General features: G+C 34.9%; 1 protein-coding gene across 1 annotated transcript; it reads right to left on the bottom strand.

The window, feature by feature from the left end:
• Positions 1-4,051: 4,051 nt before the first annotated feature.
• On the bottom strand, positions 4,052-4,453 carry LOC128215437 (protein GVQW3-like). The gene has a single exon (XM_052922124.1). It carries the CDS (start codon positions 4,451-4,453, stop codon positions 4,052-4,054), a length of 402 nt encoding a protein of 133 aa, XP_052778084.1.
• Positions 4,454-11,882: the final 7,429 nt, after the last annotated feature.

Consider the following 11,882-nt stretch of genomic DNA (forward strand, 5'->3'; position numbering starts at 1 on the left):
TCGAACCAACGAGGTTCGACTGTATAAGGATTTGAGGTAAACATAGGACACCAAATATATATGGCGATAAATCAAAAGTTACACAGATTAACACAAGTTACACAGATAAAAAAAAACATTGTCAAAATTAGAATTTAAAAAAATACAACGTTTGTTTATGTACCTTGGCATTCAATTCTTTATTTTGTTAAACTTTCAACCAGATATGAAGTACCAGGTGCAAACAAGGTGTTTGAAACTAAGTTTTTCGAGCCAATAAAGTCGGATGGACATGTCGGCCAATGCAGAGATTTTAGAATGTCCTACCGTACCGTTGTAATAAGAAAACAACAATTTAAGAAGATACAAATCGGAGCTTGCCAATGCGATGATCCTTTTATACACATCGTTTGCCTTTAAAGATAGTAGACAACAATTTCATGGCATCGTCTTTTATTTGATATGATTAATCCATGAAAGGAAAAAGATACATTACTCAGCGGTTGGTTTGCCATCACGAAACAAATGATGCATTCTCAAATGCGACTCTATGATATAAACAATTCGGGGTGGTAAGATATGAAATTAATCATAACTGACATTCTATGATGGAAATGTGTTGCTAGTAAGAAGACTGATGTGTAACGTGCATCGACAAAAATCCAATTTCCAAAAAATGCACGCTTATCAAAAAAAAATATCGAATAAGACACAACCCAGGCAGTTCAACAACCGTGAGTAGTGTACTTGCTTTAACTTTTTATACACGTCGTGCTTCTATGATAGCTATGGGAACAACTGTTAACTTCTTAACAGCAGGTTACAAGTAGTGTCATTAAATAGTCGTTATTTTTATAAATGTTTTGTTCCAGTTAAAGCTTCCAGTTTATAGTATAAATTCCGCAAAGAAAAAACACCTGTGCTATTTCATCTGCTCCAATGTATTCTAGTGTTCGTATTCAACTTAACAAGCACTGTATCACCACCTGCCATGGTCACTGCACTTCAGGCCAAGACGCATTAAAGTCAACTTAAGAGGCACTTTGTCTCCAACTGCCATGGTCACTGCACTTCAGGCCAAGACGCATTAAAGTCAACTTAAGAGGCACTTTGTCTCCAACTGCCATGGTCACTGCACTTCAGGCCAAGACGCATTAAAGTCAACTTAAGAGGCACTTTGTCTCCAACTGCCATGGTCACTGCAGGATAGGCCACGACGCATTAAAGTCAACTTAAGAGGCACTTTGTCCCCAACTATGACGGTCACTGTAGGGACAGGCCCAGTAGCTTAAAGTCAACTTAAGAGGCACTGTGTCTTCAACTGCCATGGTCACTGTAGGGACAGGCCAAGACGCATTAAAGTCAACTTAAGAGGCAATATGTCTCCAACTGTGATGGTCACTGTAGGGACAAGCCAAGTTGCTTAAAGTTAACTTAAGAGGCACAGTGTGTCCAACTGTTATAGACACTTTACGGACAGGCTGTGCAACTTGAAGTCTTCTTTAATCTTTTTGTATGACACAATACCAATTGGTTTATATCTTTACGTATGTTTCAACATCGCGTCTTTTTGGTTGGTCTACTGCATGGACACGATTACGGAAATTAGGGGAGTAACGGTTCTGAAACGTTTAGTTTTAGAATTGCGGATTCACAGCCAAATGATTTACATGTTTAGCCAGTTTGCGCCTTCTTAGATATCTTTGAAATACATCTGAAGAAATTAAAAGAACATTTTTGATAGGTTAAACGCCATTTTATTTCGGATAATCTGAAATATATTGTCGCTATTCAGACAGCCATACATCACATAGAAACCTTTTTTCGGCGTTTTAGATCTATGAGAGATTAAGTTTGCAAATCATGGGTGTCATTAAAACGTTGACGATTCTAGAAGTGAATTTCATCTATGTATGGAAACATTCGGTCAATACACAGACAACCGAGATATTTAAAAGTTACGATGAAACCTCAGGTAGTAGGTTGTTATACATTCTCCTCTTCGATTGAATTGCCTTATTTCCTTACATCCATCACCGATTTGTTATAAAAGCTATCGCAAAAAGCTCAATACCGATTATCGAACTTGCACCCATTGGGAACTCGATAAGATGCGTGGATGTTGGCAGAAATTAAAGCGATACATCACTCGTATAAAATAAATCTTCGACGATTAACATCGTCTTTCATGCATAGTATAGTCAGAAAGATACTTCAGTGGGAATTGGAATGATTTAAACTAAGGATTACAAATATATATACTTGAATAATTTCTCAGACTTATCTTTTTGTTTTGTTCTCTAATTACAGAACATCTTCGTCTGCTTTCAGCGTGTATTGAATTATATTCCTAGCATCTGTTCAAGTTTGTGATGCCTCAGATAAGAGCTTTAGATGATTTTTTTAACAGGTGACAGTCAAAATTTATAAGTGAACAATACATTTGTATTCCAATATATTTTGTTTTTGCCTGTAGTCTGTAATTTATGGTTTTATATTTGAATCATACATGTAATATATCAACATGACATACAGGTCATTATTTACAAATCAGACCTGATAGATTGAGTTCATTGTTTTATATCAATTATAGAAAGAGAATAGTTTTGCTTTTCATTTAAACTTCATGTTTCGTTATAACCCATTGAAATGCTTAGGATTCAATCCCTGCTGCTTGGTATTAAATCAATGAGAAAGATAAAACATCAGATACAATCTGCAAACTTTGCGCAGATGCAAGCGAATATTTACAATACAATCTTTCTTTCTCGTCTGTTGAAGATGATACATATTACGATTGCCTACATCGCAAACTGAAGTGTAATTGATACTTCAAAATGATGATTTTCTTATTTAATGATGGTTTGTAAGGAAAAAAAACTTTAATGTAGGAATGTTGAATACAACAATAATCAAACTATGATGTGTTGCCAAATAATAAGATGCAATGTAAGGGAGGTCGTCCACTCGTGCAAAGGAATAGTTATCTTGCATAAAGTCAATTTCTGGCACGGGCACAGCCTAAAGTTTTTTGCTTTGATTTTATTAGTCAACTTACATTGACTATGACTGTCTGTTTGGATGAATTAATTGTATCAAATATATCACCAGCTTTTATGGAACACTTTGATATTTATTTCATGTGTAAATTATGTCTAGACAATAAAAGCTAAGCACAAGGAACATAAGTACTGATAAACTTGATTTTTCGAGTGTCCTATTTAGAAAAAGTAACAACTATTGTCAATAAGACAATGAAAGCTCAAAGTCTACTTGACTTGAATTGTGTTTACTATACAATTTAAGTTATCCGCATGTATGATTTCAATATAATATACCAAACTGTTGGCTCTCATCCTAAATCTTCTATAATTGCATGCATTGATTCTCCAATCGCCTTGTCTATATGAACACGTTATAAGTTGAGAATCATTGAAGGTTATTTTGACCTTTCCCATTTTATATAACTTAGTATGTTGAATGATTCAGCTGAAACAAATCGGAGTGATTAAGTGTGTCAAATTGGACAAAATTGCAGGAATAATATCGAAACATTATTAAGAAATTGACAAAATTTTAAATCCATTGTATATCACCTGTGCACGGTGGGCCGGGGCGTTATCTTGGTGAAAGATGAGATTCTCGATCTCAACATCCGGTCGCTTCTTCTGGATGGCGTGAACGAGATCACGGCGCAGAACCTGTGAACAAATTAAAATAAAATTAGGGAATTAATCATAAAAGAAACAAACATGAAACACTTTATTATTTTTGTAAATAAGCATTTATTTAAAATATAATATTTAAATCCAACTAATAAAACAATATTTTTAGACTTTTAATACTGTTTACCTTCTGATAATAACCCGCGTTGACGGTCTTGTCAGTGGGGATGGCATGTGACAGGAGTATGCCCCGGTGATCCATGAAGACGAGGAACATCACTTTTTTCGCTGACTTGATGACCTTTGCTTTCTTTGGTGGCGGTGAAGAAGGTCGTTTCCATACCATTGACTCAGCTTTTGTTTCAGGGTCATAGAAGTGTAGCCATGTTTCATCGCACGTGACGATTTTATTTAAGAAATGGTCGCCTTCTCTGGCGTGACGTGCCAGAAAGCACTGTGACGTTTCCACGCGCACGTTTTTTTTCATTTTCCGACAAAAGTCGCGGCACCCATCGTGCTGAGACATTCCTCATTCCCAGATCGTTTGTAATTATTTTATGCATTGTGCCGTGCGATAAATCAAACATATCTGCAAGTTCGTCGATGCTTCTTCGTCTGTCGGTAGAAAGCTCGGATGCAACAGCTAGCTTCAATGAGTCACTGGTTACCGGTCTTCCTGCTCGTTTGTCATCGTTGATGTCCTCTCTCCCATTTGAAAATCTCCCGTGCCACTTGTAAACTAAACTTCGCTTACATGATTGTCCGGTGTTTCCCTGGTTCATGAACTTGAGCGTGTCGGTGGGCGTCATTCCGACTCTAACGCAATACTTAATGACAGCCCGCTTCTTAACGTTATCCATTGACGTCATTTACTTGAAGATAATCCTAGTGTGGGTATTTTAAAAGGTCAGCGCACCGTTGCTGTTTATGGTATGACGTCAAAACTTTGTATATACATGATCGACACGTCAAAGTGACGTCAGTAAAACTCTCGCCTGAATCACACGCTCTTTTCCCGCAAAAATGACGTACTTTACATGGCTGCAAGACTACCGATTTTATCAAATAGATAACACACAACTCTGTTTTAAATGGTAACAACAAAAAGTAAAACATTGTGATTTAAGATGAAGGACCTGTAGCTTAAGTATTCATGTATGGCATGACCTTTGACATAGAAAAACAATTAACATATTTTTATGGTGAAATATAGCTGTTGTATGCAGAGTCACTCAAGGTGTTCAACACAAAGATAAATCGCTCTTCATTGGTTGGATTTTGCGTTTAAACGTGTTAATTTCGTTGAATTGTTTACGCACGTATTTTGCCTAACACCAAGAGACCTAGGCCTTTGATCCTAGATAACAAAAGTCTACATGACTTCTATTAAGATTCGTTTTACTATATTTCCGAGTCTTTGTTAATATGATTCTTTAAACTGCTAAACGATTTCGAGAATATGACGTGCAGTCCTCTTTTACCGAAAAAGTTCAAACCGTATCTGGTTGGCTAGTTAATCTGTCTTTTATGGATTGATCCTGATGCATTTTAACAACATCTTTGTGGTCTGGGTTTGTCTATGCACTTTCATTCAGTTGCTGTTCTATGGCTAATATGTTTCTCTATTGGCGTTTGTATTTAAATTAAGTCTAAAACGGATTGTTGACTGGCAGTGGCTAGTTGCTTTGTCTTCTATCACGCCGCCGCTGCTGCTGCTGATGATGATGAGGATGAGGATGATGAAGACAACGATGATTATGATGATAAATCTTTGCTTCTCAAACACCGCGTAACAAAGCGTAGTATCCCATTTATCTTTGTATAATTAAATCAACTCGATAAACCAAGATCAGAAAATTGTAACTTACTTATGAACCACAAAATATGTGAAGAAATGTACGTAATACTAAGCTTTGCTTCTTTTATTCAACATGCTTCGGTTTTCATGACAAGAGGTGATGTAACTCGACACAATAAAACTCGCACCAGCTACATAAAACAATGCAATTCCTTAATGAAAAATTTTTGCATTACACTAGCTTGAGCTTTCAGTGTTCATTTCCGTTTGGATTATATTCCGTCGTGGGTATGTTTAACTATTAAAAAAAGAACACATCTGCAAACATTTGGGCGTTTGCTTAAAGGCGCACAATATAGGTCGATGCATATTTTTCTTTTATAATTTAGTGCATATTTGTTTTTAGGTATTTGCCTTAATGATGAAAACAAACAAAAAAGCGTATTATTGATGTATAGATCAAAATATATTAGACTTTATTATATATTTCCTTTAATTAATAGGTACATGACCAAAAACTTCCATGTTAAAAAAGCGTTAAATTATCGATAGTTTGTTTTCTCTGAACAAATATCATATATGCCTTTTTATTGTTCTTCTCATTAAAGTCATTTGAGTTAAACATGATAATACATTATTTTACTTTTCTTGTACCCCTTTACATTAATTTAAAAGCTAATTTGTTACAACGCAACTATTGCAGTTTGTTTTTAAGAGGTTTCTGTTGACCAAATGACTCTACGAGTTGAAGGTAGATCAAAATGTTTACAACTCCGGATCATATTTAGCACACTAACCAAGGCTACTCGGGCTCGATTCACGGCCTGTGAATATGCGGGTGTGAGTTTGGTTGGTGGTCACCAAGCCGGACAGATAGGTTCTCTACGGGTTCTCTGGTTTCACCCACAACACAAGACCACACTCTCGCGCAACATCGCGCCAACGAGAGTGACTGAGACTCAGTTTATATAACTTTCTTCACATTCATTGTAAAATAAATAAAGTTAAAACTATCATGATATCTTGTTCTCCCTTACATCATGACAAGCTAAAACATTGTTGAAACAGATTACATAAACCATTAGTCACTTAAGAAAGTATAAAACGTATTCGTGTTTTTCTTCATTATTGTCACTCTAGCCAATTTAATGAAAACATAAATAACAACTTTAATTAATCAGTGTAATTTTAATTACAATTTGGTTTTGTTAATTTGATTTTTTTAGTTAAAATTGGTCTTGTGGTTGTCAATGGCGACAAGAAGATTGCATATGATACTAATTTGTGTCGCTACTAGATTCTGTAAAGATGTCTGGACCATAATTATTAATGTGTTGTTTCCTTCAATTTGCTAGTCCAACCTATTGCACAGTGCCATACTTATTTGTATTTTGCACATGAGCCAATTACGTTGTCACGACCTTTATTAAACGCCCAAACCCATACCCCAATGAATGTTGCAACATGTACATAAATCATAGAACATTCCCTATCAACAAAAGTAACCAGTATCCTCCTTCAAGTATTCTTCTAGTTAAAAAATATATCAGGCTGGTCATAGCAACCTTATTGCTCCCTGTGGTCTTATCACAAATCTCCATCAACATTTTCAAACAGTTAGATCCCCCCCCCCCACTTTCGCCCCAAAATGAACCATATTGTGTTAGGTCAAAATGAAAATTGATTTGTGACAGTCTAAATCAAAAGCCCTCCACGAAGTTTAAAACCTACGTTTATTTGATTGATGTATAAGACAGAACGATGCATTTCAGTTTAAGACATTTGACTTCCCTTTAACTTGACTTGGTTAGTATAACTTGTAATTTCAATGACTTTGATAGCAACTTCATGCCAAAATAAAAAAAACGCGCCAAAATGTGCGCGTGTTAACACTCTTGGTTGTCTAATATTCTCTATTTATATGCGAGCCACATGCAATTTGAATAAGACCGAAAAAATGACTAAATAAACAAGATTATATAACAGATTTAGATTGACTAGTTGCAAGACTGGTGATTTTAACAATATAAGTACATGCAACTCTGTCTTGAATGGCAACAACAAAAAATAAAACATTCTGATTTAAGATAAAGGATCTGAAGCTAAGGTATTCCCTTTTGGCATGACCTATGACTTGGAAAAACGATTTAAATATAGTGAAAACAAGGCTTGGCTTAAAAAACACACCTGCAATTCAACGAAATCAACACTCTGCAAACGCAAAATTCAATCAATGGAGAACAATTTCTTTGTTGATGACATTAAGCGACTCTGCAAACCTTAGCTATCTTAAAGTCGTTTGTAGAGGGTTGATTTCGTTGAATTGCTTACGCACGTCTTTAGCCTGACCCCTAGAGACCTAGGCCTTTGAGCTTTGACAACACTAGTCTACATGACGTCTATCAAGGTATTCTTTACTATACTTTCGGCACTTTGTTACTATGGTTCTTTAAACTGCTAATTTTCAGCAGTACTATTTGCTTTGTCTTGTGTCAGCATAAACTATAGGAAAAAAATTATAATGTACTGATCCCTTATTTAATGTCAGTTTTACAATTTGAAAAAGAGGTGATATGATGATGATGACGATGACGACGACGACGACGACGCTGATGACGATGATGATGATGATGATGATGATGACGACGACGACGACGATGACGGACGATGATGATGATGATGATAATGATGGTGTGGTGGTGGTGATGATGCCACGATTGTCGTGATAAGAGGTGATGTAACTCGACAAAATAAAACTCGCACTGGCTACATGAAACGATGCATTTCCAATTAGCGCCAGAAATCGGCTCATAAAATGAGAGATTCGAATTTTGTACCCATTCTCACATTATGGTTACTGGCAAATATTCCTAGCGTATTAAATAAATTTAAAAAAACCACACATATCATTGAAAACATGCACTGTAATTTGTTTTTCATAGGACCGCATTTTAACTGCATTGGAAGAATAAAACTTATTATTTAAAGCATGCACTGTTTTGTATGTTTAATAGCACCGCTTAGGCAAAACAACGCTTATTACTTGAACCATGCACTTTTTTTTCTTTTCAACTAACGCTATTAAGTTGCATAATTAATTCCACATAAAACATTTGTGTTTCACGTACAATTAATTTCTGCTGAACTCTACTGACGAACACAAATGAGATAATCAGCTTTTGCCAAATAAGCATCATATCTTGCATATTCATCGTATTCACAGTTTAAATGCAAAATGTCAGTGTCTCCAAGGCTTCCCTTGACTGAACCTTAAACCACATCGAGTATCTTGTTTGCTGTGACATCATGAAAAGCATAATCATTGTTGATAGAAATTACCTTAACAAGTAGAAATTTAAGAAGGAATGTAACGTATCCAATTTGTTTTTATTTTGGGCCTCTTTAGAATAATTAATGAATAACAAGTGACAGCTTACTTTCATCGCTGTAATTTAAATTGAATCTTGTTTTAAATTTAAAACATGTGCTGTAAAAAAGGTTTTCATAGTACCCCAACTGTATTGAATTCTATTGAAATAATTCCACGTATCGTTCAAAAGATACACTGTTAGTTTATTTTTATAGTACCGCAAAAAAACTACATTGACAAAACAACACATCATTCATAACAACCACTGGCATGTCATTTTTAGTTTAGTAATGCAACGATACTAATTTGACAACACTACACATACAATTTAAAGCAATCATTGTCATGTTAATTTCAGTATACAACAGCCATGAAACTCAATTGCCTAAACTACACATACAATGTAAAGCAATCATTGTCATGTCAGTTTCAGTAAACAACAGCCATAAACCTCAATTGCCTGAACTACACATACTGTTTAAAGCAATCATTGTCATGTTAGTTTCAGTATACAACAGCCATAAACCTCAATTGCCTGAACTACACATACCGTTTAAAGCAATCATTGTCATGTTAGTTTCAGTATACAACAGCGATGAAACTCAATTGCCTAAACTACACATACAATGTAAAGCAATCATTAGTCATGTCAGTTTCAGTAAACAACAGCCATAAACCTCAATTGCCTAAACTACACATACCGTTTAAAGCAATCATTGTCATGTTAGTTTCAGTATACAACAGCGATGAAACTCAATTGATAAAACTACACATACAATTTAAAGCAATCATTGTCATGTCAGTTTCAGTATACAACAGCCATGAAACTCAATTGCCTAAACTACACATACAATGTAAAGCAATCATTAGTCATGTCAGTTTCAGTAAACAACAGCCATAAACCTCAATTGCCTAAACTACACATACCGTTTAAAGCAATCATTGTCATGTTAGTTTCAGTATACAACAGCGATGAAACTCACTTGACAAAACTACACATACAATTTAAAGCAATCATTGTCATGCCAGTTTCAGTAAACAAGAGCCATGAAACTCAATTGCCTAAACTACACATACAATTTAAAGTAATCATTGTCATGTCATACAAAAAAAATAAACTACATTGACAAAACAAGAAAAATCATTTGTCATTTTTTTCAGTATAGTAAAGCAGTTAAACTACATTGACAAAACAAAACAAGTATCATTTAAACATGCACTGTCATGTTATTTCCATAGCACTGTAACTAAACTACATTGATTACATAACACATATAATTTGAAACATGCACTGGTATACTATTTCCATAGTGCAGCAACTAAACTGCATTGACAATACAACACATATCATTTAAAACATGCACACGGTGTTTCTTTTCGATAGTTCTGCACTGCATTGATAAAACAAGGTATTACTTTATACATACACCGGATTTTTTTCCTTTCTAAACTAATGTAGTTAAACTGCATAAATCAAGAGAAAATGTGTCACATAAAACATGTATTCTTATTTTTTATTTCAAGAATTTTAGTTGATCTCTATTGATCAAAGCGGCATTCTTTCTTTGGTACTTTTTATTTACATTGAAATACAAAATGTCAGTGTCTTCACAGTTTGATTTGACGGATACCTAAACCATAGTGGTATCTAGTTCGCTCTGACACCATGACAAGCAAAAACATTGTTGATACAAACTACCTTAACAAGTAATAACATAAGAAGGAATGTTACGAATCCATTTTTTTCATTTGTTTTGTCGCTGTAGCCGAATTAATGCAAAATGAGTGACAACTTAACTTTCATTGCTGTTATTTTTATTAATATTTGTAAATTTTGTGTGTTAAAATTTATATCGCGGTTGTCAAGGGTGGCAAGATGATTCAGGAAATGATAAATTGTGTCGCTACTAGTCAACCTTTCTCACAAAGATGCATTTATTAGCTTTTGTTCAATAGGCCGCAGTTACGTTGCCATGATCTTCCCACCTTATGACCTCTCTGTAACAAAATTTGTTTTAATAGTAAAGCAATTTGTCTTTTGAATGATTGCAACATGTACTTTACTAAAAGAACATTTAGTTTCAGCAAAAACATAGGACCCTCCCCCCCCCCCAAAAAAAAAAAACCCGCTGCCAACCCACCCACTACTCCGCCTCACAAATAATATATCTAGTTTAAAAACACATATAATGGCAATGGTAACATAGTGTTTCCCAAAGCATCTCGCAAGAGTTTAAAACTGTGGAAATAAAAATCAAAACACGAACAATAACAATATTGGCTTGTTGCGTTTATCATAAATACGGTAACTATAAGGTAACGTTGCAATTATAATTCAAATCTTGATTTGTATTTAAAGAGCGCAGGTTTTGTTAAATTTGAAGAGGGTATACGCTGTAAATACTTTTAAATCTTTCATATCTACCTTTATGTGATACATACAAACTAAATTGTAAACACTGGGTAGTATATGCATGCCGGAATACAATAAACGCGCCGAAGTGCTTGCATCGCTACACTCTAGAATGTCTGACTTTGTTTTTCTTCACGTGCACGCCACATGCATTAATGATGACTTCGATGAAACGATATTATATTACAGATTCATTGTCAGATTAAATTTGTGATGCACATTCAGACAGACGTGAAGTAGTATTTAAAGGGACTAGACTCCATATGAGACAACTGCAACAAAAACGAAAATTGTCAAACACTTGCACAAAATTGATATCGTTTTGAATAATGTATTGAATCTTTATTACTGATGTATCACATCGATTACGATTCATGCATCTTTCGAAGGTTTGTCTACCACATTAATCCCAGTTAACTTGGAAGAGCGTCAGTATATTAATCTGTAGTAATCACGTGACTCTCAAATGCTAACTGCTTAATATACACACTATAAACTGGGAAACCATTATGCGCTATATTTAAACGGGTCAACTCAGCTGAGACAGCGACAAAATATTATTTTAATAATGAAAAATGATGTATTATCGGCCTCACACTAGCTCGTATTGATAATTCTTGTCTGGTGTCTAGTTTCTTTAATAGAATATATTTGCAA

This window comes from Mya arenaria, chromosome 13 (genome assembly GCF_026914265.1).
Source record: "Mya arenaria isolate MELC-2E11 chromosome 13, ASM2691426v1".
NCBI lineage: Eukaryota > Metazoa > Mollusca > Bivalvia > Myida > Myidae > Mya > Mya arenaria.

What these genes read in the sequence shown, in the direction of transcription:
- LOC128215437 (XM_052922124.1), bottom strand. Translation starts at nt 4,453, where the DNA reads ATGACGCCCACCGACACGCTCAAGTTCATGAACCAGGGAAACACCGGA.